The sequence below is a fragment of the Gadus morhua genome, chromosome 20 (genome assembly GCF_902167405.1).
Source record: "Gadus morhua chromosome 20, gadMor3.0, whole genome shotgun sequence".
Taxonomy (NCBI): Eukaryota; Metazoa; Chordata; class Actinopteri; order Gadiformes; family Gadidae; genus Gadus; species Gadus morhua.
Genome location: NC_044067.1, coordinates 14640986 through 14667744, shown reverse-complemented (window position 1 = coordinate 14667744; position 26759 = coordinate 14640986). Strand labels below are relative to the sequence as shown.

At 44.4% G+C, this 26759-nt stretch overlaps 3 protein-coding genes across 4 annotated transcripts in view; 2 read left to right on the top strand and 1 right to left on the bottom strand.

The window, feature by feature from the left end:
* The first annotated feature begins 56 nt into the window (after window positions 1-56).
* Window positions 57-9752, top strand: slc9a2 (solute carrier family 9 member 2). The gene is made up of 13 exons (XM_030343194.1): window positions 57-541; window positions 805-1019; window positions 1219-1467; window positions 3685-3935; window positions 4458-4675; window positions 5068-5267; window positions 5484-5573; window positions 5667-5737; window positions 6347-6514; window positions 6622-6730; window positions 7900-8016; window positions 8331-8418; window positions 8722-9752. The coding sequence occupies exons 1-13, from the start codon at window positions 256-258 to the stop codon at window positions 9084-9086; spliced, it is 2427 nt and encodes an 808-aa protein (XP_030199054.1). The 5' UTR covers window positions 57-255; the 3' UTR covers window positions 9087-9752.
* A 2223-nt stretch (window positions 9753-11975) lies between these two features.
* On the bottom strand, window positions 11976-20870 carry mfsd9 (major facilitator superfamily domain containing 9). Of its 2 annotated transcripts, none has more exons than XM_030344072.1 (6): window positions 20239-20870; window positions 19363-19450; window positions 19002-19056; window positions 15215-15344; window positions 14612-14821; window positions 11976-14212 (listed from the first exon to the last, which is right to left on the bottom strand). In XM_030344072.1, the coding sequence occupies exons 1-6, from the start codon at window positions 20261-20263 to the stop codon at window positions 13332-13334; spliced, it is 1389 nt and encodes a 462-aa protein (XP_030199932.1). In that variant the 5' UTR covers window positions 20264-20870; the 3' UTR covers window positions 11976-13331. The 2 variants fall into 2 exon arrangements, with proteins under 2 accessions (XP_030199932.1, XP_030199931.1); XM_030344071.1 differs by having other exon boundaries at window positions 19002-19045.
* Window positions 20871-21843: 973 nt separating this feature from the next.
* Window positions 21844-26759, top strand: part of tmem182a (transmembrane protein 182a) — a 5502-nt gene continuing 586 nt past the window's right edge. The window contains exons 1-5 of the mRNA XM_030344314.1: window positions 21844-22288; window positions 24246-24378; window positions 24698-24796; window positions 25069-25206; window positions 26303-26759. The exon at window positions 26303-26759 is cut by the window's right edge and continues 586 nt beyond it. Coding sequence (XP_030200174.1) covers window positions 22130-22288; window positions 24246-24378; window positions 24698-24796; window positions 25069-25206; window positions 26303-26529 — 756 coding nt within the window. The 5' untranslated portion in view covers window positions 21844-22129 and the 3' untranslated portion in view covers window positions 26530-26759. The remainder of the gene's footprint in view (window positions 22289-24245; window positions 24379-24697; window positions 24797-25068; window positions 25207-26302) is intronic.

Here is a 26759-nt window from a genome sequence, read left to right as displayed (position 1 = left end):
GCCCAATAAGAACAGGTGAGCGGCCCCGCCCAGCCGCTATCGGAATTCATGCAGGTGTAGCATGCGACAGGTAGCCTAGTCCCACAGGTGTGTAGCCGCTGCTCTACAACGCATTTGGAAGACCAGTTATCCGGCAGTAGACCTGTTTTTGGATAACATGAATGAGGAAGTATGAGAACAATCTGGGAACTCTAATCAATCAACTCAGGGAAGCATCCACTGAAGGACTTGTGCATATCCTTTTCGCCTTTTAACATGTTTTGGTCAGGCGTGAAACCCAGGAGGGGTGTAGAGATGATCGCATTTGTAATCGGTGTTTGCACCGTTTTAAGTCTTCCGTTCGGATCTAATGGAGAAGCAATACCACAAAAACCCACGGGAGATGTCAGTATCATGCCCCCGATCAAACCTGCCGATGGACCTCAAGCCTTTCCCGACGCGGAGAAAGCCAATATGCCGGTCTTTACAATGGACTACCCCAGGATACAGCTCCCCTTTGAGATCACTCTTTGGGTTCTCCTCGCATCATTCGCTAAAATCGGTAGGTGATCGTAGGCTACAATGAACAAAGCAATTTAAAATAAGAAATGTTCAGGAATGATCAGGCCAACTGTTTACAGTGTGTTATTGACCAACTTATTCTTGTCGAAGTTTATATTCATATTCAAATGCAGTGATAAGAAATATAGGCCCCAGAGTGACCTCTGTTTTTTTACTTTATTATTATTATTTACACTCGGAAGTCTCCAACGTCTCTCTCCTTCTTTCTTTTAACCAGTTTTTCTTCTCCTCTGTTTGCTCAAGGCTTCCATGTGTACCACAAGATCACCGTGTGGGTGCCAGAGTCGTGCCTGCTCATCGCCATCGGCCTGATGGTGGGAGGCATCATGCACTCAGTGCACGAGGAGCCCCCCGCCGTGCTGAGCTCCAACGTCTTCTTCCTCTACATGCTGCCCCCCATCGTGCTGGACTCCGGCTACTTCATACCCACCCGGGCCTTCTTCGAGAACATCGGCACGGTAGGAAGCCTAGAATCATCCATCATCTCAAAACTATTTTTGTTTTGTTTTCTTTATTTTTTCCTGACTTGCCACATTCTTGTCAAACCCATCTCTGGCATTATTCACCAGCATTTCAAACTGAAATCCATACCCAGCACAGTACAGCGCACCCTTAGCCACCTCACCAATCCCCCCTGTGGGTGTGCTCTCTCTGCAGGTGCTGTGGTTCGCGGTGGTGGGCACGCTGTGGAACAGCATCGGCATCGGCATGTCCCTGTTCGCCATCTGCCAGATTGAGGCGTTTGGCGTGCAGGACATCAACCTGCAGGAGAACCTGCTGTTTGCCTCCATCATCTCGGCTGTGGACCCCGTGGCCGTGCTGAGCGTCTTCGAGGACGTGTCGGTCAACGAGCAGCTGTACATCGTGGTGTTTGGGGAGTGCCTGTTCAACGATGCCGTCACAGTGGTGAGTGGCTACCAGTGGGGAGGAGAGTGTATAGGGAGGGGTAAGGATGGGCTATTTCATTGGGAAGGAGTGTTGTTGCGTTCTGTTTGTGGCCCTTTTATTGTATTTGTTGTGGCCTTCTCTCTGTGTGATTGTAGAGGAAATCATGTCCTTTACTGTGGCTCTCCCCACAAACAAACCTGAGGTCAACGGAGAGGAATGCTTGTTGCTACGTGTTTCCCCTGTCTGTTTATCACCTGCATACCCTACGACATGCTGCTTATCATTGAGTCACCACAAACATTCTGTATAAGAGCGTTGGTTATGAATGCTTGACATCCAGAGGTGCATGGTAGAGGTAAACTCTTCATGTCACTCGGAAAATGAACATCATCTATTTGCATGCTATGTAAAGTTTAAACTGTATTGGTGGCACTGGCTACGAAATATCCACCTCTGTGAAAAGGAAAGAAAGTGGACTATATTGAAGACATGAACACTGTTTTTTTTTTTTACTCTCCGAACCAGGCAGATCGGGTTTCAACAGACATGTACCACACACTCATTGTCTTCTTCTGTTGGTTGTTCTTTTCCTGTGTGAAGCGTAGGATGTATTATGGAATTCTTAAATATCAAGATTAGTGAGATCGGTGAATATAAACACACTAGCTGGAACATGGACAGAGTATGAGTTAGTAGGGGGTTGTGGGGAATGTATTAGGATAAGGCAACACTAACCAAACTTTTTGGAGTGGGCTTTCCAGTTTGTTCGGAAGTCACCCAACCAGTTTCTGACAGAAGGGCGGAGGGAATACAATCATGTTAGCACTTATTCAAAACACATCATAGATAGTGGTTCAACCACCTTGTGCATTTTCTAATGCATAAACTGACCAACCAAATTGCACACACAGCCACACACAACCCCCCCCCCCCCCCCCCCCCCCCCCACACACACACACACACACACACACTAAAACAATGTTATGTTTTGTATTTATTCTTTAGATTCACTCCCTAAAATGTATCCTCAAATTATATGAGAAAAGATGGGGGTGGGGATTGCTCATGGAGTTTTCCTCTGTGATTCTTCTACCTTTTGTGGCCTGGTTAATACTGTGAACAGGAGTAGTCGAACCCCTTTGTTTAGTACACAATAGCTGACCCAGGGCTGAGACCAAAGACAAACGCTTTACCCAGGAGAGTGTAAACGTTGAGGCTTCTCTCCCATAAACCTCTCTGCTACTACATTTATTAGGTTGAGATTCATCATGTTGTTTTAAGACAGAACTTGTACAGGGTAATTTCATTCAGAGTGGACTTTGTAATATCCACACTAATACGGTCCAGTTGGACCAGGGATTGTGGTGCACCTTGGTTCCTCTGGCATACAGTGTTTCGTGTGGACGGGACTATGGAAGTCTCTCAAGTTTGGCTGATCGGTCCTATCATGTAGGCTGGGATACCGAATTCTCATGCACAAATCCTTTAAATAGTTATTATGGGAAACCCCAAAAACGTGTAACACTGATACTTATACTATAGCCATAAATTGGAGCAATGCTGCTTTAAATTATTATCAGTGATCTACGTCAAACAGAAGCATAAGAAAAGGTGATGCTTGTTCCGGCTCCTAATGGCTTCAGATTGAGTCATTCAAAGCCTTGCAGTAGAGGTGTTGAATCAGATTATCACAATGCAAACAGTGCAGTTCTGAATATCACTTTTAATCAATCCTTTCAGGAACAGATACTAAATCTGTTTCTTTTGACCCCCAACACCATATGTAGAAGATTGGCTGTGTGGGTTGTTTATGCAGAAACGGAGACCGTGGCACACACATGCAATGGGCTATGTCAACATGGGTGTGATTTGAAAAACCAACATCTCCCCCATCAGCCAAGTCTGTTCTTGTAAATAACAAAACCACTTATTTAGGGCGGCATCTACCGAAATTGTATTGGTGTGCTCTGGGCGGTTACTGGTTTCTGAATGCCCTCTGTTTTCGTATGTGCGTTGTGTATGTATTTTTTGAATTTATTTCCTTTATACATGCTTTGTGTCCCTGTTTTACTTTTCCTGTATCGAGGCTAATATGAAGCACTTTGTAACCTCTGTTGAAAAATAGTGCTAAATAAATAAAGCTAGACTTGCTTACCTTCTTACTTCTGTACACAATACCACTAGCTAGAGATTAAAAAAAGCACCTCCGTGGTGTTCTTTGTGTGTTTGCGTTAGGTGCTGTACAACATGTTTAGCTACGTGGCGGACATGCCGGAGGTGGAGCCAGTGGATGTATTCCTGGGGGTGGCTCGCTTCTTCGTGGTGGGGCTCGGAGGCATGGGCTTCGGCCTGCTGTTCGGCCTTGTGGCGTCTTTCACCACACGCTTCACCGGCAACGTTCGGGCCATCGAGCCCCTCTTCATCTTCATGTACAGCTACCTGGCCTACCTGGTGGCCGAGCTCTTTGCCATCTCCTCCATCATGGCGTGAGTACCGGGCCTCTGCCACGTGCTGCCCCACCCAAAACCTGTCTATGACTCCTCTGACCCCAAAGCTTTAAAGGTGGAGGAATAGGACCTTTGCTCGTACACTTTCACTTTAGCGTCGTTGTTTATATTGTATATTGTATGTTGTATTTTGTATATTTTACTTCTTAGAATCTTAGAAATAAAATATACCAAATACACTAGGTTAACATTACAATAATAGTTCATAATCTTAGATAACCCTTCTAAAAAGACTTGGATGTTTTGATACAATATCCATTTACAGCTGTGTTTGGTATTACTGTGTTTTTAGTTTTTTTTTTAAGGGACGTCACACAACACCAGAAACAATTCCTTTTTGTATGTGCATACTGCACTTAAGTATGCTAATAAAGCTAATAAAAATAGCATAATGGTAATAAATCTCTGTGTTTCCGGTTGTGATGAGTCAGTCAGTCCGGGAGTCAGACGGTTTGACCGCCACATGCACTGACTGTGATGTTGTGGTCTCCCGTCCGGCAGCATTGTGACGTGTGCCATCACCATGAAGTATTACGTGGAGGAGAACGTGTCTCAGCGCTCCTGCACCACCATCCGCCACGTCATCAAGATGCTAGGCTCCATCTCGGAAACGCTCATCTTCTTTTTCCTGGGGGTGGTCACCATAACGACGGAGCACGAGTGGAACTGGGGCTACATCATGTTCACGCTGCTGTTCGCCTTTCTGTGGAGAGGGCTGGGTAAGAGACACGACCACCTGTCGACCACAACCGGCTCTCGAACCACTCTTTCCTATTTCCTGTCTGTGTAGTTGAGGAAAATTGAGGAGAAGGGTGCTGCACCTTTTTTTCTTTTCTTTCTTTTTTTTTTGGGACATTTCAGTTTCCTTGCTTTTAGAATTCATTTTTCTTTTAAAAATATGTTGCATTTTGCATATATTGCAATATATTTACTCAAACTTGTAAAGATTACCACTTGTTAAAACAGAATAAGCACTTTTTTTTTTCTTTTTTGTTTTGTTGCGTCATTGCAGTAATGTAAGATTGTACTTTATGCTATGCTATGAGTGTGACGGAGTGTATTTTATGTTTTTAAAAATTGAAATTATTTCTGAAAAAATCCCTCCTCCTAGGTGTGTTGGTGCTGACCCAGATCATCAACCCCTTCCGGACCATCCCCTTCAACATGAAGGACCAGTTTGGTCTGTCGTACGGGGGCCTGAGAGGAGCCATCTCTTTCGCCCTGGCGTATACCCTGCCCGACAACATTGGCCGTCGGCAGCTTTTCATCACGGCCACAATCTGCATCATCATCTTTACTGTGTTTATACAGGTAAAGAAGGTTATTGTTAATAACATATAGTAATAAATTAAAACAGATCATAAATGGTATTTCTGACAATTTCTTCTTTGTCGCAACTGGGTCTTCATCGCTATTCCGGAAAATATCAGTTTGTTGTTTTAGAAGTTAGCATTGCGTTATGCTGTGATATGTGTTTGAGTGGTGGCGCTTTGATTTTTATGTGCCCCATCTCTCCGTCTGTCATAGGGAATCAGTATCAGACCTCTGATTGAGCTCATCAACGTCCGCAGAACCAACCGCAACCTTGACACCATCAATTCGGAGATTCATTGCAGGGTACGACGGTGGCTTCATATTGACAGGCATGTAGACGTTTTCACAGCACATGTCAGCATGCATCATTAAATGGTCTTTGCTTTCTCCTCTCAGGTAATGGAGCACACGCTTTCTGGAATCGAGGACCTCTGCGGACAGTGGAGTCACTACTACTGGAAGGACAAGTAAGAACCTGCCCCCCCTACCCCACCGTGTTAGCTGTAAAGTCTGTATCTGTCAAATTGTACTGAAATGAAATTGGATATTACAAATGACCTAATAGAAAAGGCTAAATAAGGGAAAACTGGTGCTGCATGACGTCTATTTCTGTCACGAAAATCTCTGTTTAGTCACAAATTCAAAAAGAATCAGGGTGCCATGACAATGTCACTGTTTGTGTCTGGGGGGGAATGGTGACTGTGTTGTCTAGAGTCTGGTCTCAGCTTTCACCTTCCTCAAACAAAAGGCCGGGCCAAGTCTTTCTAAAGCCCTTGAAGCTGGTCTCCTCTGCCTACTGCTTCCTGCAGGCTCTGTCCTCTACTGTGGCCGCTGAGGCAGATCAGCAGTAACATTTGATCTCATGTCTGTTTCGGGAGATAGCTGTTGACATAAATTACTTTTGGATAAAAAAAAGAAAACGTTACTTTTTCACACTGCCTATCCCAGGCTCCAGGTTTTGTTTATGCATTATAACATTTTGACATTATCTCTTTTTTAGTGTTTTTTTAATAACGGCCTCTGTTTTTCCATAAACAGTGTTTGCTTAACTATCCCGTTTCCCCTCTGCTCTCCAGGTTCATGAAGTTCAACAACCTCGTCCTCCGTAAGATCCTGATCAAGGACAAGCGGGCCGAGTCCAGCATCGTGGCGTTGTACAAGAAGCTGGAGCTGCAGAACGCCATGGAGATCCTGGACACTGTGACCGGGGACCTCAGCGCAGCGCCCTCCCTCGTCTCTCTATAGTACGACACCTCCCGAACTACACGCACCTGCCGCACGTCGAGGGTTCAGAGCTCAAGTGGGTCAGGATATTAACTGTTTTTCCCCCTCTGTGGCTCGTGTCTTTCAGCGAGGAGAAGAAGGGCCCGGCCAGTAATCCGAAGAAGAAGTTCGGGAGGGCTGACCTGAGGAGCATGCATGACCTGCTGTCCAAAAACATGTACAAGATAAGAGAGCGGGTAAGACGGAGTTACAGTCGTGGGGATAACCAGAGGAACCCTCCATTTCTGTTCGTAATGCTGTTTGTGTTAATGTAGGCTATATTATGGTCCGGCAATGGTACCATTGAAGTGATGATACTTCCTCAGGGGTAGGTAACTAGAAACCGCGCACTGCAGTTTCTGTTTAAAATTGGAATTGGCTGGGGTGGTGACTCCATCTGTGTGGGGTTTTGCATAGTCACAAGCTGTGGCCTGTTGAGTCGGTTTCTACAGGTGACAAAACATCGACTCGACAAAAACTGGTGCCGAAAGCTTTGCTGTAAACAAAGGATGTATTGATTGTGAAGTTTCATTTGTATATTTTCTTATCTCGGTTTTGAGACGGTCTGGGTAAAACCAGAAACCCTGACCCAGCCTCCTATTGCAGAGAATGTTGCAGTTGCAATGACTCTTCCCCCCTGCATTTCACAAAAGTTATCAGGCACCTTGGTGAACAAACTGCTCTGTTGGTTTGGGGCCTGTCGCTCAAAAGGACAGACCTCAGTCTGTTGCAGTAATCTACACATAATCTACTTTCTCAAAGCACAGCCTTTTTAAAATGTCATCCATTCCAACAAAAAAATCTCTTTAGTTTCGAGAGAACAATGAATACTTTTTTCAATCAGGGGATTTGTTTGTTTGATTAAGGGCTATCTCCTAATTGCCTGATGGGACTTCTAAAGAGTTTCTGTGTTGACACAGACTTAAGTAAAGAGAGGAGACGATGCCTATTGGAACAGGCAGTATCAGTCTAGCCTAGTATCCGGACTTGCTGGCTCTAAACAGAAGCATTATGTTCACTCAACTCTTGCAAACAGGTGTGGTCAGTCTCGGTTGGGCACGGTAGGCTTTGTTCCTAAATTGCCGCAAGAAATGGTTGTTGAAATAGTCGGGGTCGACCTACAGTACTTTTTATGCTATACTGTCAAGTACCTGAGACATCCTTGATTGTCCTTTAAATCCCTTAAGTGTGCTAGAGGGTGCTTAAGTACCTAGAGTGCATTGGAGGGTCTAGGAATGTTGTTTAGGACGTTTCAGAGCTTGTATGTATTTCTTTACGGCCCTCTAGCCATTTCACTAGAATCTCCGCCATAGTCCTTCTCTTGTGCCTGACGTTTCCCATGTGCCTCCACCCTATTTGGGACCAGACGTTGGCGTACACTAACAAGAATGCGCTGCCCAACGAGAGCCAGAGCAAGGAGATCCTGATCCGACGCCACGCCAGCATCAGACGCAGCATCCGCCCCGGGAGCTTCCAGAATGAGGTAGGCGAAGACACAGCCGTCACAGATAGTCCTAGTGTTGAGGGTGATTCACCCTTTTTGTCGAAGACCAAAATTACTGGGTTTGATCTGCAACTGTCCACATCTGACCTGAAGGCGTCCTTGAGCAAGATACCTAAACACCTCCCTGCTCTTCAGTGACATGTATTTGATTTCATGTATTTGTAAATCACCTGGTTTCAATAGGACTTATGCGATAATATCATATCTCATATCTTAATATTGATTAACTGATATCAACGATATTCCTTCGTTTCATCTCATGATTTCAATTCAAATATTTTCCTTTTTACCAGCCGGTTCCAAAATCTCAGAAGTACTTCTCTCTGCCTGCCGGGCAGAATCTGGACTCACACTTCCCTTTCAAGAGACGAAGCCGTGCAGGTAATATGACCAATCGGGGCTCAGACCTGTTCCTTTTGAGCTGTCCCCTGTTTCACAATAAGATACTATTAAAAACAAATCATCTTCACAAGATGATTATGATTATCATATTATGTAGCTAGATGGAGGAAGACAGAAAAAATCCAAGTAAACAAAAACGCTAAATACACATTAACAGAAGAAAAACACAAGAACTAAGTGTATTCTGCAAAGCATGTAGTGTGAAGCAGAAACAGGAAAGGGGGAATGACAGGAAAGGATTTTGCGAGTTTAATCTTCCCCTTGTACCCCCGCTCCTACCAGACGACGAGGAGACCATGTCGGAGACGGCCTACCCCTCCAGACGAATCCGCTTCAACAGGCCCTCCCGCTCCTCCTCCAGAGCCATGGTGCCACTCCAGCGGATGGGCACGCTGACAGAGGCCTCCTCGGTGGACGTGATGAACGAGGACCCCAGGCGACCCCGCGCTCCTCCCCTTCCCGCTCCGCGCCGACACTCGGAAGACGTGCCCGACGAAGACACTGAAAAAGAAGACGACGGCACGGCGGAGCCCGCAAACCCGCCCACGTCGCCGTCTTGGGCCGCCGAGCCGACGGAGCGACCGGAGAACCGCACGGTGCGGAACCCCCTGCTGAGGAAGCCTCAGTGGAACCCCAAGAGGCAGTGAGGGGCCTGTGGTGGGTCGCCTTGGCAGCAGGACTCCTGGGGAACATGGCTTTCTTTAAGGGGCCCCGACTGCCGCATGGATCCCCTCGTCTGGCTGCTGTGTGGTCAGACGAGCCAGTCGGCTTTAGTTACCAGCTCATCTCCAAAGAGACTCGATCCTTCGTGCTACACTGCCATTCGCTCATCCGCACGCATTCTTCGTTGCCAATGGGCGGCTGTTAATGCGTTGAGCCTGGAGGTGTTCAGACTGAGTGCGTTCAGGGACTGGAGGCACTGAGAGGTGTGCACTCTCCCGTGGGAGAGTTTTATTTACTCTCGACATGTGAATTACGCAAGAAACATTTTCTTTTATTCTTCAAATACTGGGGTTTCTCACACCTGATCTCATGATCCACTTGTTGTGTAAAGTTGTCATTTAAATTAATTTAACAGTTTTATAGTTAATTATCTACCTATTGTATGTAGTGTATATAGTTGTTTTTAATTGTTTGTCAAGGCCATGATTTCAGGTGTACAAGTTTCTGATAATGTATGGAATGTAACTATGCATTACAAAGCCCTCTTTCAATGTTTGTCTGTTACAACAGCGGCCCAAATTGTAAAAAGACCTGTCCAATGTTTTTTTAACACTGTATTAGGCCTAATAAAAAGTGTAAATCCTTTTCAACTCTGTTCTGACTGAACTATAGACGGCCATAAGTCACTGCATTTTTTTTCTTGCATTTCGTTAGGTAAACATCATCCTTTAATTGGGAGTAGTCAGGAGCACACCCTCTTGGTTAACCAATGATGTCGAGCCACCAGGCTCCCCTTACTGCCGTGTGTACTGACATCATTGGTTTACCTTCAGCAAAAGTATGCAGCAGTCTCCTCCTTGCACCCTGGCAATTAATGTATTCTTCCCCAATAGGCAAGCAGAGAGCTGTTCCCTTTGCAAGGTACGTTCAATCATTCCTGATTCTGCTGTCAGTCATACCTGTGGACTTGCAGCAGAGACAAGGTAGGCCTACCCTTGAATCAGGGACTTATGTTTTAAGGTAAGTTTTACGTTTTCTGCACTTATTGTCAAATTATTGAATGATTGATTCTGGCAAACATCTGGGCAGCATACATTGTAAGGATAAATAAAAACATCTAAAAGAAGCAGAAAGTCTTTTCAGAACTTTTAGACCTATCTGTTTATTGTATGTTTTTATCTATTGGTCGACAAAATGACATATTTTATTCAAATAAAACACAGTGTTTTACTCGTGTTTTACTCGTGGAATGATCGTGGATGTTTGACTCCCAGCAAATGGATTGGATTCGATCCCCAGCATCCACATCTTGGCGGGAGACATCATTGAGCCTACAACCTGCTTTACGTGACCTGGCATGATATTACGTGTTGCGTTGATTTGATTCTAAGTAAATAGTAATGTCAGCCTAGGCAACCAGTCACGTTCAGCATTCATTTGTGAAAGACAAAGCATAAAAATATGTAGGCCTGCATATTATAAGGCTGTCAATACTTTTGTTGGGTTGTGTCGATTATATTGCTGAAGGCAAAATGTAAGACGGCTTTAGTGAGTTGGAGAATGTGCCAAAGAAACGCACAAAATTCAACATGGTTAGAAAGGTTTGGCGCTCCACTCAAGCAGAGGCGGTGTCCTCTTATTATGCGGAGCCAGTCCCCCTTAAACGACAGCTCAAGCCCCTTCAGATCCTATTGGTTAATGGATCTGAAGGTCCTTCGAAGCCGACAGAGCAGAGCAGTCATATCGTGGATGGAAGAAACCAAAACGAACCCAAACCACCAAAAAACATTATTTAACTTTTCTACTGCAAGTATTTACTCCATCCAAAGATATCAACAACAAAGATTCTCAAGAGTAAAACGTGCCCATCCATGAGTTAATCCACTCAAGGTTCATTTTTCTAGGAGGCTAGTGTGTAAACTTACAAAGTGCAGTTTTAACTGAATAGTATGAAGGTGCTTTGAGGTACAGCTCTATTGTGGATTTGTTGTTTCTTTGAGGGCATGTTAGTGCCCTCAAGCGGTTTGACTGGGAACTTCTGGATTCGATCTTCATATCCTCAGTGAAGTCTATGCAGTTGTTATTGTCTACATATAATAAATACTGTGCTTTTCTACGATGTCATAGAATATATGAAAATATGAGAAATTACTTGATTATTTGTATTTGTCTTTGGTAGTCCACAACTGATTCTGGTGGTTGAAATGGATTATTACTTTGTCGGTAAAGGTGATGGATTAGTCAGTATTTTTGCTTGCTGGCGGTTGAGCTCCCGGATAGGCCCGCCTACCCATGACCCGGTTCCTGCGTGAACAGTGCTGACTAAAGGTTTGTCAGCTTTTTATTTAAAATCCAATGTTTGCATCTGTGTATTTATCCAAGAGTAATGTAGCCTAGATGTTTTATTTTGTGCCTTGTCGCCAAATTTATTATGTTTTATCTATGGACACGGTTGAACAGTCATCCTTGTAGCCCTCATGCAACAACTCGGGCTACATATGTTTGTCCACAAGATGGCGCTCTAGTTATGCTATTGTATTAAGGGCTCTCCAAGTACCTAAATCATAAAAGCAATAAATGTTTTAATAGACTGCATATGGGCATACATTTTATTTTTTACTTGTTTGTATTCATTTATGCCTATCGATTTCTAATACTTCTGGTATTACTATTGGTTTTGGTGTCTCATAACTCCTGTGGTTCTTGTGGTCATGTTATATTCTACTTTATTTGGGATGTCCCAGAAATCCATCAGGGAATGTGTGCACTTGTAATGTAATTGGAGGACCCATCACCACCCATAGTCTCTCTTTGGTTCCCTAATGCTTAATAGACTATGCTGCTATCAACACAAATATCTTGGGACAAGAGACTCAAAAAATAGAAAAAGGTTTTATTCACTGTGGTCCATTAAAATAATCTGGATATACATTATTTATTTAAGGTGACCCTTAAATACATCTTCACAGCTCTTTTGTCTCTATAAATCAGTTGTCATTTTATAGTAACTAAGGAGTGAAATTACCAAACGAGCAACAAAAACCCTTTAAAGTGTCCACTTAAGCCTCACCCAAGATAAATAATTGTCTAATTCAGCAGTCTGTTAACAAATGTAAATAAATTCAACATGAAATAGGGTACAGTAAATGTTTGTAGGCTATATAACAAACCAGACTAAAATCTCACCATAAAAACACCTTCAGTAGTATATTGAGCAAAGTATGTGTGTGTTTGTTGAGGTAGATTGGAGTTGTATGACCAACCTGCAACTCAAAAACTACCTTCAGAACAGTCTCTCAAAAATCATGCTAAAAGAGTTTTTCATTGGAAAGTTTGGAAAGGGTCCCTCTCCTCTTCCTCTTTCAGGATATTAAGTACAGTATATCATGCTTTCTGGGGTTTGTACTGCTGGGATTTGTAGTTAAAGTAGTCTTCTGACTTACCTATGAATAAAACATACCACTTAATTATCAATCAGCCCAGTGTCGATTAGACTGAGCTAGCCCTTGACCGAGTTTGCAAAAACCCATGAAAGCAGATGAGATTGGCTAACTTTCTCAGTGAAACTACGGTATTTTGATTTACTTTTTGATTTACTGTTTATATTGAGAAAACAGTCATGGTGGACTTTACCCTCATGTCACTGAAGAAGCTACAGAATCTCATACGCTTCCATTGATTTTTGCTGACTCGGTCAAATGCTCCAGCGCTGGGCTAATTTGAGATAAAAACATTCAATGGTAAATGCTCTAATTGTATGGGTATGTGGACAATAACTTTATTTTATAAAAAGTATTCCTTTAAACAAGTATTTTCGGGATATGTAGTGGTAGGAATGGGAAGTGGTTTGGATGTATAGTGGTTAAGCTATCAAATAAGGCAACAGATGGAGTCGCTGTCCTCTAGGTCAATCATTTTACAAGACCATACCTCTTCTAAAAAGAAACGCCGTCCTGAATGTTCAAGTGTTGCCCTAAAATGCTAATTATAACCATCTACCTTTTGGAGGTAAGAATGGCATAGGCACAGTTCGTTGATCTACTGCTCATGTCTGCCACCGGCACCCTATAAAAAGAAATAAAAAATGTCTGGTGAATGACCGACATGTAGAGACTCATGCCATTCGTTCTCACACTCGCACACATTCTCTCTCTCTCTCTCTCTCTCTCTCTCTCTGTCTGTGTCTCTCTCCCACTCCGTCTGTCTCTCCCACTCTGTCTCTGTGTATCTCAGAGTTTGGCCGTCTTGGTCTTCCCTCTGCCACTCCACTTGGGGATCCGGAACATGAGCAGAATGGCGGCCGACAGCGCCAGCAGTACCCCCAGGCTGGGCGGTCCGCAGGGGCTGACCTCCTGGGCCAGTCCGGAGAGGAGTGGGGCCAGGATGCGACCGACGGCCGTGACCGACTGTCCGGCCCCGATCAGGGTCCCGCTGGCCTGGAGGCCCCCCCTCTGCAGCTCCAGGTCCGTGATGCAGGTGCGCCCGATGGTGGTGGAGATGGCAAAGAAGGTGGAGCTGACCACCACCTGACCCACGCTGGGCGCGGCGGCGTACAGGAAGATGAGGCCGCACGTGAGCACGGTGGAGTGCAGCAGCAGCGCCGGCATGTCCTTGCCGTAGAGCGCGGTGACGGGCCCCACCAGGCAGCCGGCCAGCGCGCCCAGCGTGCTGCTGTAGCTGATCAGGTAGCCCGTCACCTTGGGCTTGATGGAGAAGCGCTCCTCCATGGCCAGGGTGAAGTTGCTGTAGTACAGCATGATGCCGATGGCCATGAGCAGGCGCACCAGGAACAGGTCCCACATGTCGGACGTGGCCACCAGCCGGATCCTGGAGACCACCGAGGCCAGCTGCCTCCAGGCGGGCTGCAGCAGGGACACGTGCCTCCACCGGGTGAGGGCGGAGGGCGGCTTGCCCGGGGTGGGGGAGGCACCGGGCTCCGGGAGCTCCTCTTTGGGCACGGAGTGGTGGTTGTTCCCCTGGGAGGAGCCGTTCTGGTAGGCCCCGTTCTTGGTGGCGTTGTGGTCGGGACAGATCTCGCAGATGTGGCTGTTGGAGTTGGCGTCGGTCCTCTTGACGAGCGCCTCACTCCAGGGCAGCATCCACACCAGCCCTGGAGCACACAACTCGTTCATTACACGTCAGGAATGGCTGGCTCAATAGATCAAATGTATTTTTTTAATTGTATACGTGATGGTTTTCTACTTCTTTTATTCCCAAATAAGTAAACGGACCATCATGTCAAAAGGTTACATAGATAGCCCTATGCGTGTTGGGCAGTGGATGTTTTAAAAGTGGAGCCGTCTCCCTCGCCTTTATCTAATGCAAAACGGTACCATTCCATACGCATGTTGGTCGGCAACGTGCACGTCTGCTTGGCGGAACAGTTGGTCCATTTGCATGGGATTTGCTTTCTCCATTGGTTTGATTCAGATAGGGATCGTCGTCAGAGAGCGGTATATATAGACTGCACTGTACACACAACCACCACCATCATCATCATCCTCCTTACCTGCGTTGAGGAGGAAGATGGCGGCACAGGTGAATGAGGACGTGTAGAAGCCCCCCTCGTGTTCGGCCAGGTAGCCCCCTACCACCGGGCCGAGGATGAAGCCCACACTGGACGCTGCGTTAAAGTGTCCCATCACCAGGGGCCGCTCTGTCTCCGACACCAGGTCCGACAGCAGGGCTCTGCAGATGGACAGCGAGTGCTTGAACAGCCCTGAGTGGACAAAGGGTGCATGGCACATTCTTGCAGTTAATAACACAACTCCTTGTCTGCACAACTAACGGATTCCCTCTATTAGCCTTGGTTTGGGGTCAGACCAAGGAAATAAAATCAGACATATCTTCAATACAAAATTGTATGGTTTATGCACAATGTTAGCCTAGGTAACTGCATTAAAGGTTGTTACGAAAATCGATAGAGAAGGCATTTGGGTAAAAATGAATGAAATTATAATTTATTATTATACAGGAATATATATGGGAAAGTATTAAAGGTCACAAAGTTACAATTTAAAACGGGCCTGACTCAGTATAAGGCTGGTGGGCTGGTGGGCGGGTACAGTGAGAGATGTCCTTGTCGTACCTGGGCCCCTACTCCCCTACTCACCCACGGGTATCCGAGCGATGACGAACAGCGTGATGCTGGAGGAGAGCCCCAGCAACCCATAGCCCAGAGAGCTGAGCAGCAGGCAGGTCAGCAGAGAGTAGCGCCTCCCCACCACGTCGCTCCAGCCACCCTGCCACACACACACACACACACACACACACACACACACACACACACACACACACACACACACACACACACACACACACACACACACACACACACACACACACACACACACACACACACACACACACAAAAAAAAATCTCATAAACAACCATGTTCCTCTACATATGCTGTACATTATATTCACAGGATTTATAAAGGCTTTATATGGAATTAACTGCTTGATCTGTGCATATTAGAGCAGGGAGGATTGTATTTTATATGTCAAATATATGTTTCATTTAGGAAGCCGGAGTTTAGATATTGATAATAAAAAGATGTCTAGCGTATCCTAAATACTTGAATGACATCAGTCATAACATCATATAAGTCGTAGTAAAAAGGAGAGAGATTGACTTGGTTATTATTATGAATCAGTTCTTTTTTAAAAAAGGTGCTGCGCCTTCTAGGTGAACCAGATGTCCTAAATGTAAATTATGTAAACGGCTAACACAACCACTGAGTCAACAGCTACAGAACCGGCGACAGGCAGATCTTATCGGGGGACTTATGACAAACAAAAATTATACACTAATCGTGTGAAGAGTTTGATCGTCGGTTGCCTTTGGCATAGCTAGCAGTACTGCCTAATTTATACAACGATTACATCGCTTTTAACCTGTAATTAAACTATTTGCATGTTCAAACCCCACAGGGCTGACCACCAGGAATGCAAGATCAGGTGTGGTTAACAACGTATGCTAATCAAATTTCAAATCCTGAAATGTGAGTGAACCCGGGCACCGCTGTTACTCCATATACGAGGTGGGATGGGAAGGGCCCAATGGCTACCAGAAACCGCCTAGAACAGGCGATGGAGCGTCATCCTCGTAACTGTTTCACCAAAGCTATCCTGCCCTGACGTCTAAATCCCCCCACACACACATGAGCTTTTTGATGGAGATCCTAGTCAAACATCAGAACAGATTTGGACTGCAATGCCCATGCCCAGCCTTCAAATGGGGAATTGGTTTCCATCTATATAAAATAAATCAATACAGAGCCATCAGGTTGAGTGTAGACCCAGAGAGGTTTAAGTGGTCTGCACGGGAGTGTAGACGTCACCGCTGCAAGTTTTCTCAACGTGTTCCTATGGAGCTCTTGGGTTTTCCATCTTGACGCTGTGCTCAGAGTTCAAACCATGTAAAATTTGGCGGGATGAGGCTGACCTTTCGAAGCTTATCAGAAGGCAGCTTTGTTTGAAGTTTAAAACCAACAGAAATCGTAACACCACTGGCTTACTTAGTTTCTTAACCTAAATACATGCTTCCATTCATGTGCCATCAAAGGGGGAAATATGGTCAGCATACTAGCGTCTTTATGTTATAGGTGATAGAGAAATTGTCTATAATATATAAATGGATTACAGAAACCCTACCGCGTGAACGCCCTACCCCTATGTGTGAATGCGCAAAATGGCTAAATTGGTGGGGACATGGGGGGTGAATTGAGATTGGGCCTAAGACTGCTAGCGTCGGCCATGCTTTGCTATACATATGGACCTGCTGCCTGTAAAAACACATGAATATTTAAACGAAGAATGAAACATGGTTGGATGACCTGTCTTCAGAGACATAAAGAAGGTGGGGGGAACTGACAATAAGCAACCTGACAAAATAGTTTAGAAGACAGCCCTCCTGAAAGGATATGCTTCGGCAAGATGCATTTTTGCTGAAATGTAAAGCCACGTTGGTGAGTACATTGTTGTTTCTGTTTACAATACAGATTTCACCTTGTTAGGGGAACGGGTGACATCTGAGCTTAGGTCTGATTGTTCTGGTTCTCAGCTCAAATGGTTTTTAATATTAGTTCTATCCTTTTGATGATAAGCGGACGGCCATTGTGAATACATAGTATCTATCTGGCTGCATTTGGAAGCTGTGAGGCCCTACAATAGTAAACAACTGGTTGTTGGCCAATGTTTTATTTTCGTAGTTTGCATTGAGCAACACCTTCTTGACTTGAGTTTTGTGTGGCAACAAAGCAAACCTCAATAGTTTTTATTGCAACCTGTGACAAAGAGCGAGCTCCCTTGTACAGTATCGTTTATGAGATCAAGGTAAACAATCGTATAATATCCCTGAGAACCAGCTTCTCCAACGGCACCCTGCATGGAAATGTATGCATCTTCACAGCCAAGATGAAAACCCTGGCTCCTTAACCCTCTATCAGGCCTCTCTACGACTGCTTATGTCTCTCTGGTGGACCACACCCAGAAGTAGAGGGTTTAACTAGATGCAGTGTATTACCAATCAGTCTCACACACTTTGAGCTCCTGACTCTGTTGCTAGTGGGAGAATCAAGGGAAAGGTGTAAGAACTGGTCCGCCTAATGCATAATGTATTATCACTTAATTCAAAAATAATACCAGCTTTTTCAAAAAGCTTTGATTAATTTGGATATGTCATCCGCCTTTCGTCACATATGAAAGGTATGTAAAATTAGATAGCCCAGGGGATGGCCTGAGGGCTGCCAGCTGCTAACTGAATGGAATGAATGGACAAACAGACGCTAGAGATTCACCCAACGGCTTCCTCACGCTGCTACAGTTTGGAATCCCAGTGTGTCCCCAGGATCCAATCAGGGAATGCGATCGACCAATAACTTCCCCACATCATCCACACTAACTCCCCACTCAGTGGGACCCTCCATCTAACCATATTAGGAAAGGACATCTAGAACTACAGGGCAGGACTACTGCAGGGCAGAGAAGACACTCAAATTGAGTTTCTTCCACAACAACCAATCCTTTATGAAGTGTGATCCATACAGGGACAGCAGAATCATACAAAGGCATACTAACAAAAGGAGACAAATTAAGAAATGACTTCATGAAAGCAACAGCTTTGACATAACGTGTAGACAAAATGTGTGCTCTTTCTCCTTTGGTCTTTTCATGTGGTCTGTCCAGTGGATATAAATATAAAAGATCAGGTCACTAAACACAATTATATCGATTCCACATTTCTTTAAAAAAATCTCTGTCTGTCTCTTTGTGTGTCTCTGCGGTAACACCTGGTCATGTTCAATATTATACCAAGACTTGACAAACCCACGCACACACAAAAAACTGCCGGTGTAATAGAATTAGAACCAATCGAATTTGCAGTGCTCTGGGTGTAGCCATTGGAGATCTCCTTATAGAGAACTGGCTGTTCTCACCAATTCTTTCTCCCCATTCCCCTACGGGAACCACAGATGACTCCTTATTTCTCTAATTTGTTGCATGACCCAAAGATTTAAGCCAATTAGAGCAGCCCTAGGAGGAGTGCAGAGACTTTGGTTGCTGTGAGAATCCGCATTCAGTTGGTCATTGTTTAGTAGTATTATCAAGACCATTTTAAAAGGGCTGTTCCAGACACTCTTTCTTTTAGACCACTCGACAATGTGATTGTATTGCCCCTCGGTTCAAGCCATGGGGTACCACTTGAGCCTAATCTCACAAAAGTTATTTAAAATACGAGAAGCAGTGTGTTATTTAGCACTATTTAATTACATGACAGCTAAATAAACCTGAAAGGACTTAAAGCTTAGAAACATTTAATTGAATACAAATAAAGAGAAATGTATCAAGCTTAATGATTTGGGAGCTTTCAATATTCATACTTAGTAAATACTTACGACTATAGTACTGGAGAAGAGCTGCAGGATCCCATAGGTTGAACCTGAAACAAAACTATTAGTTTTACATTGCAGCAAATAATCCAACATATCTCTCAAATAAAGTGTTACAAATTATAACCACAGTTTAAACTATTCCTGAGTCCTTCTAACATGTATGTTGTACACTGAAGTATAATCTAAAAAAAAAAATCCAACGTGAAAAGTAAGAGGTCAAGATCAAAACGGTATCTTTTGCTATTCATACGTCTGTGTGGTTGCGGCCTTGATGGCAGCCATGTATGCAAGGTGTGAACCAACATGGCTGTCCTGTTGTCCCCACCCTCAAACTACTAGAGCGCAAGCAGTGTCTGGTACCTACCTACGATGCCCGCCACCGTGGGACTGGCTCCAAGGTGCTTCACATGGTGGCTCAGAAGAGGAATGATCATACTCACTCCAAAGAGATCCTGCACATCAAACGGGGTCAAAGAGGAGTGAGGGATACGTTACGACAGGTTCTTCCTCAATAAACTTTACGTATCCTTGTGTCAACATAACAATACTCATGGCGGCGACTAATTGCTGTTCAGGTACAAGGAAAGAAGGCACTCATTCAACATTTGGCCGGGTTAGATTCACTCAACATAACCCTAACTGCATATCTGCATTCTTCAGTTATAACACTCAGGTTGTAATGATCCTGCTTTATGTTAATTGATCAGCATGACCCTAGGTTTCTATAAGTGCTTTCTGACTAAGTTACTATTCCATGAGTACCAATAGCTCAGAATACGAGAATAGAAGCTCTCTTCATCACTAAATGCCAAGTGTGATGCAAAACATTTTGATTGTAGTACTTATGTAAAGCAATAATTACAATTATTCTTATATTGTAACAATTTCGCCTTTCCGACAAATGAAATCCTCGTGTTTAACTCATATAATGGTTCGTGTTGTCCTTGTTTATAAATGTCCTTACACATGTTAAGGATCCAAGAGCATCTGAAAGACAGACAGTCACCCTTTCAACACGTTTATTTGACAGGGGTGATGCGTTTGAAGATGCAGCAATCAACCCACTTCAATGTGTCTACAAAACCTGTCCAAGCATTGGAATCAAGTCAATTACAGCAATATTAAGTTCAATGGTGGGATGGTCAAAATCACTACATTATTTATTTTTAATTGACATAAAATCATGACTTTTTAAAGCACAAACACAGACATGCAACATATACAACATTGTTTTACTTACCATGAAACCAACCACATAGATACATTTTATAATCCGCGACTGTCTTCTTGGTTTCTGTAACAATGTGTTACATTTTGTGTGATTCATTCTCCTGCAAGTAAAGCTCCTGGTATCCAATACGGAAGCGGCTATATGTAGAAGCACAGTCCCACTATCCGGGTGATCGTCCATAACAACATTGCTAGGTTTAGGCTATGGCCGCACTGATAAGGGGTGTTTTAATCACTATTGGGTTTCTTATTTGCGAAAGCAAGAATAAAAACTATCACAAGTGTGTTTATCTACGGTTAGATCAAGCTTACAAAGATATTACATGAATGAATACAGCGATAGCTTGTAAGTAGATACATTACTGTTTGCTTCCGTGTGGCGGAACCCTCTCAGTCATCACATTTGGTATCGTCCGATTACGTCAGGAGGCTTGCTCAATTTTGCATGCTGCTTCTCATAATGCATCCAAGGCTGCTTCCCATATTAAATAGGGCTTCCTTTGTAACAATATGATATACCTCAATTCACCATGCATTTACCACTTGTATATGTCCCTGAAAATATGTTTATTAAATCCCGGGTTCTCTATGCAAAGCATAGAGAACCCGGGATAGCAAAGCAATCTTAGTCTGTATTGGTTGAAATTTTCGTCACTTGTGCCCCACCTTCTGGACTGGTAAGGCACATCACCACGTGTCTGATGTGGACTCCAGAGATCAGTGACGCTTTGTAAATCTAGTACGATCATGTATCTATATTGTAACTATCAGAAAAACCGAAAAAGGTTTTTCTATCTGTATTCTATCATAAATATATGTATAATTACAAACATTTATTATGTCCAATCTATTAAAATGTCATATGTCAAGATCTGTCTTATTTTGATCTATGTATGTCTGCTGAGCATTTATGTTTTTTCAATAAATATGTACATTTTAACTTTGTTTATATGCTCACACACACACACACACACACGCACGCACGCACGCACGCACGCACGCACGCACGCACGCACGCACGCACACACACACACACACACACACACACACACACACACACACACACACACACACACACTAATAATAATATTTATATCAATAACAGCTAAAAGTACTAGTTGTAGTAGGCCTAGATTCACAGCACAGCCTTTAAAGGTGTGTATTAATCAGAGCAGCGGCTTGATGTCATGGGACGGTGTTTTGTTGTGGAGTCAGGTAACAGCTGAGAGCCACATTGACATGCATGCGTGAGAGGCTCCGTTCTAAAGCTCCAGCAGCCTACTACTAAATACAGACACTGCCAAGGGAAATGGCAGTCTGTCTGGTCTTATAATGTGTGTGTGTTCTCAAGAAAGGGTGATATAGGAATAGCTTCCCTATTACTTCAGCCAGTGTACCCCTGAACCCCCTCCTCCAACATTCCCATGTGCTTCATTGGGGGGGGGTCCAGTTGCCAGCGGTTATTTTCGTGTTGATCTGCACGTTCCTTACGTTCTCCTACTGATCCCTCACACCCCGGCCCACCCTTGGTCTAAACCCCACCCCGCCACCACGTACACGCCCAGCCCCGAGGGACCGCTCTGTCAAGACCACCAGCAGTCACTTTGGATCAAACCCCCAAAATAACCTGGGACAGGGGGAGGGAGGGCTCGATGCAGTGAGGGTCCAAGGGGGTCATGTGCACAGACTTGCTCTGCCAAACCCATTCACGGACTATAGTGGAGGCAACATACAAGTTCCAGGAACAACCCAGGTGCACAGAGAGAGACACATCGCACCACTTTGGACTTACTTTATTATACAAGGAGGACAGGGGACAAGAGAGCCCGCCGAGCTTGTGATTGTTCACAGCAGCTGCTTTCCAGCCGTGCCATAAGGTGGCCCTTCAGCCCTCCTGCACCATGAAGTTGAGCGTGGCCCTGTTCTTTGCAGGGATCTTTGGGGCGCTGGCCACACTATGCGTCCTCCTCTCGTTTGGAACAGATTACTGGCTCCTGGCCTCTGAGCAATGCTTGCCAGTGCCCACTGCGTCATTCGGGCCCGGGGAAGTGGCAATTGAGGTGAGCATAACAACATAGATCTGTACTGTTAGTGCCATGAATCTGGTCGTGTTTGATTCTCGGTTGGTTCATTCTACAATGGACCTCGAAGGGAGGCCTACACATGAGTATGAAATTATAGTTGGTGATAATATTGTTCAATGTCAATTTGTTTTTAAATAATTGACATGATTATTTGTGCATTCATTGTGTTAAAAAATACATTTTTGTAATATTTGTTTAAATAATTTTTGCATCCCCACAGTAATCAATTAATAAAATAAAATGCAATCAGACAGCAAAATAAATCTGCTATTTGTTTCAAAGTCCCGTAATTAGACATCCCATAAGCCATCCAATCATTTCATTCTGACCGAATGAAATTATCGACTGACAGGTCAATAGACCTGTCAGTCTACCAACTACTCATCTACCTGCACACATTCTGCCCGCGCACCCATTGTGCGGGGGTCAACCACAATGCTAGGCAGACTTATTTCTGAAGCTCGCAAGCTAGTCATGTGTTGGGGGGGGGGGGGGGGGGGGGGGGGGGAGGCCTGAAGGGAGGAGTGGGATGTCTTGGTTGGATAATTTAAACTGTACCGTATTCTTACTGGTTTCTCTAAATTGCCCACCGCAGCTTTAAACAGTCGCACACAACACAATCCAAACAACCTTCGAGGCATAAACAGCCGAGCAGACAGGCATCTCCTGGCAGCTCCCCTTTGCCTGTAACAGGACACTGTTCTGCTGTAGTGGTTGTGCAGCTATGCAGAGGATAGAGGCATAATATATGCCCAGTTATTGAATCACCAAGTATCACTAGTACTTCAATAGCAGTGATACTTTGTGGTTCATCAAATATCGCCTGCTACAGCAATACTAGCTTCTCGTAACATGCTGCAGGTTGGGAGCGGTCATTCAGATCTGATATCAGATCAGCACTATTAAATTGATTTGTAATGTAGTCTGAACACACTGAAGGAGTGGCTGCACTATATTTACCTTTCAAAACAAGATGACATATATGCTTAATGTTAGTTATAAACAGGGCTGTAAAAACAAGTTATAGGGGATAGGAAGATGAATTAGAAGTTTGCAAACAGATGCAAGACCGTTCTATTATTCTCTTATGATTTAAATATTTGAATAAACAGCTTTTAATGCATTGTTGAAAACTAGCAGGATTAAGGATTTTAGGTGATTTTTTAATTTTTTAATAGTAACCTCATGATCCATTTGGATAGCCAAATTTTGGCATAATTGGACATTTCCTGAATAAGGACTTCTTTGGCCAGCACGCTGGCTGACAACTGACTTACATTGGGTCAGAGGTGGTCCTTTCACCCGCCTCTTGACCTCCAGTTAAATCTGCTGTGTGGCGGGGGTGTGACTGTGGCAACTTGCTGTACAAATGTTTTGATGAACTCTATTTGTTAAATAGAAGTCTGTCCTACTGTTCTGGCAGCTTTAACCCCATCCTCCTTTATAGGACTGTTTGTGTGTGTGTGTGTGTGTGTGTGTGTGTGTGTGTGTGTGTGTGTGTGTGTGTGTGTGTGTGTGTGTGTGTGTGTGTGTGTGTGTGTGTGTGTGTGTGTGTGTGTGTGTGTTTGTGTGTGTGTGTGTGTGTGTGTGTGTGTGTGTGTGTGTGTGTGTGTGTGTGTGTGTGTGTGTGTGTGTGTGTGTGTGTTTGTGTGTGTGTGTGTGTGTGCGTGTTGGAGAGAAAGTGAGAGAGAGAGAGAACAACAACAGAAGCTAAAAGACAGTTAGGTCTAAACGACGATAATTAGTCAACTTACCGAGGCTCTCAGTTAAAACCCCTGGTGCTCGACCTTTGACCCCGGCCTTTTGCCCAACCACCGGCTGCCTTCATCATGCTCATTTCAATAGCATGACGACCTTGCATTGCTCTGAGATAGTTCTACACAACAATTGTATTGCCCCATCTTATTATAATTATAGGCCCCTCCTTTAACAGCAAGGAGATTTGGTGTTCGATGGCGGGGCCAAGGGGGACTCAACCACCTACTACCACGAGGGCTTTTTCTGGAAGTGTGACTGCGTCGAACAAGGCGCAGACGACACTCACCTGATGTGGAAACTGTGGCTCAGTGAGTTTGCCAGATCGTTAGTGTGTTGCTAATGTTGTCATTTTGCTAGCTCACCAAATCAGAGAAAGATCACTGCAAGAATCCTAACCCCTTCATGTGCTTTCACATAGCAGGTTTCTGTGTGGGTCGGGGGAGGTCAAAGTGGGCCAGAAGAGAGGATGTATAGAATAAAAGGCTCATTCATGACTCACACTTGTGTACTTCACAAACATTATTGTACTGAATTGCATGAAAGCAAATAACTCTGGATGGTTTGATTTACAATCCAAGCTGCTGTCATAACGGTGTGATCATTTTCCTTTCTTTTCTATCAATCCAGCAAATCAGCCACAATCCAAAATATGTGTCCATGCCTACCTGTTCCCATTCCCTATGGACCAAGGCGCACACAATGCCACTAGCTATGATTCTGCTATAAGTAAGTCAAGTAGATCTGTGTGTGTGTGTGTGTGTGTGTGTGTGTGTGTGCGTGCGTGCGTGCGTGCGTGCGTGCGTGCGTGCGTGTGTATGTGTGTGTGTTTGTGCGTGTGTGTGTGTGTGTGTGTTTGAGAGTCTATCTGTGTGTGTTTGTGTTTGTTCTGTTACCTGCTTGTATACGCTAACTACCTCAAACCGTTTACTTTGCACTGTTGGGCTGTTCAGTGGTTCAGTGCATTTGAAGTGATGACGAGTGCTGCATTGTGTGTTCAGTCTACAGAGGCTTCTGGAGTGTGTTCATGCTCATCGGCGTAGTATCCGTGGTGGTTGGGGGCTTCGTCATCATCTGTGCCGCTCCGTTCGCCAGCCACCAGCTCTACAAGGCCGGGGGCGGGCTCTTCCTGGTGTCCGGTAGGGCTCGCCTCTCTTCCTCTCTTCCTTGTATTTTATTTAACTTTAGGCTCTGGCTGGGAGTATGGGGGTTATAATAATAATAATAATAATAATAATAATAATAATAATAATAATAATAATAATAATAATAATAATGCATATTTATGGGCGCCTTTCTTGACACTCAACCTTACAAAATCAAACATCCATGGAAGCAAACAACAAAAAACAACAACAACAACAACAACATAATAAAACAGTGTACAAGAGAAAAAAACGTGTGTTCATTTTAGTCCCCAGAATGCAACTGACTTAAAGGGAGTAAGCTTGGGTGAATAGATACGTTTTCAGGTGAGATTTGAAGGTGATAAGGGAACTGGAGTGTTGGATGTCATGAGGCAGAGAGTTCCAGAGGTGGGGAGCTGAGCGACTGAATGCTCTTGACCTCATGGTAACCAGGCGAGCTGGAGGGAGGGTGAGCTGGATGGAGGAAGACGTTCTGAGAGAACGGGTGGGTGTCTTGCTATGGAGAAGCTCAGTAAGATACTGAGGGGCAAGATTGTTGATGGCCTTAAAAGTGAGAAGCAGGATTTTGTAAATTATGCGATATTTGATGGGGAGCCAATGAAGTTGCTGCAGGACAGGGGTTATGTGACTGATGGAGGGGGTTTAAGTAATGATACGGGCTGCAGGGTTTTGTACCAGTTGTAATTTATGTATGGACTTAGCAGGTAAACCTGCTAAGTCCATGCATAATGTTATTGTTGAATTTCTTGAGTTAGAATTATCTGTTTTTGTTGAGTGTTTCTCCCCACTCAAGGTAATATTATCTGTTTTTGGTTTTCACTGCGTCATTTTGTCATGGTCATCACTTTATAACCTTTATTTTAAAAAATTGTATGTATGTATGTATGCATGTATGACCATTATTGCTGTTTTTGTACACACACAGACAAACACACAAACACACACACACACACACACACACACACACACACACACACACACACACACACACACACAAATACACACACAATATACACACACAGAAATATAGTTAATGTTCGCCTTATGTTTTCTGCCCTGTGCTGTCTCTCCCCCCTTTCCCCCTTAGGTGTGTTCCTGCTGTGTGTGGTCGTGATGTACGTTCTGTGGGTGCAGGTGCTGGATGTGGTGGATCCCTACGTAGACTACCAGCGCTCCAACTTGTGTCCCGGGTTCGAGTTGTCCCTCCACTATGGCCCCTCATTCATGCTGGCCCCCGTGGGCATCGCTTTCGCACTCCTGTCCGGCCTCCTCTTTCTCCTCATCGGCAGGTCCATCAAGATCCGCAGCCGCTGAGCTCTCCTCCAGGGAACAGCAACGGGATCCTCTGGAACATTCTACTTTCACTTTCACCTTTTTCTGCTGAAATTATCTGCCGGCCTCTCCTTGGTTGCTGTGGAATCCGAATTTAGTTGGTTATGCATATTGTTTTGTATAGTATTAATAGGGGTCGGTGTAGCTTAGGAGGTAGAGCAGGTTGACTTGTAAATGGAAGGTTGCTAGTTTGATCCCTTGCTCCTCCTAGC

Bases quoted from the DNA above. Each gene is read 5' to 3' on its own strand.
- slc9a2 (XM_030343194.1), top strand. From the start codon at position 256: ATGTTTTGGTCAGGCGTGAAACCCAGGAGGGGTGTAGAGATGATCGCA. The intron at 5,574-5,666 runs GTACGACGGTGG...TTCTCCTCTCAG, and splicing joins ATTCGGAGATTCATTGCAGG to GTAATGGAGCACACGCTTTC. The intron at 8,017-8,330 runs GTAGGCGAAGAC...CCTTTTTACCAG, and splicing joins CCGGGAGCTTCCAGAATGAG to CCGGTTCCAAAATCTCAGAA.
- mfsd9 (XM_030344071.1), bottom strand. From the start codon at position 20,409: ATGGACGATCACCCGGATAGTGGGACTGTGCTTCTACATATAGCCGCT. The intron at 15,345-19,001 runs GTAAGTATTTAC...TGTGTGTGGCAG, and splicing joins TCTTCTCCAGTACTATAGTC to GGTGGCTGGAGCGACGTGGT. The intron at 14,822-15,214 runs GTGAGTAGGGGA...TTGTCCACTCAG, and splicing joins CATCGCTCGGATACCCGTGG to GGCTGTTCAAGCACTCGCTG.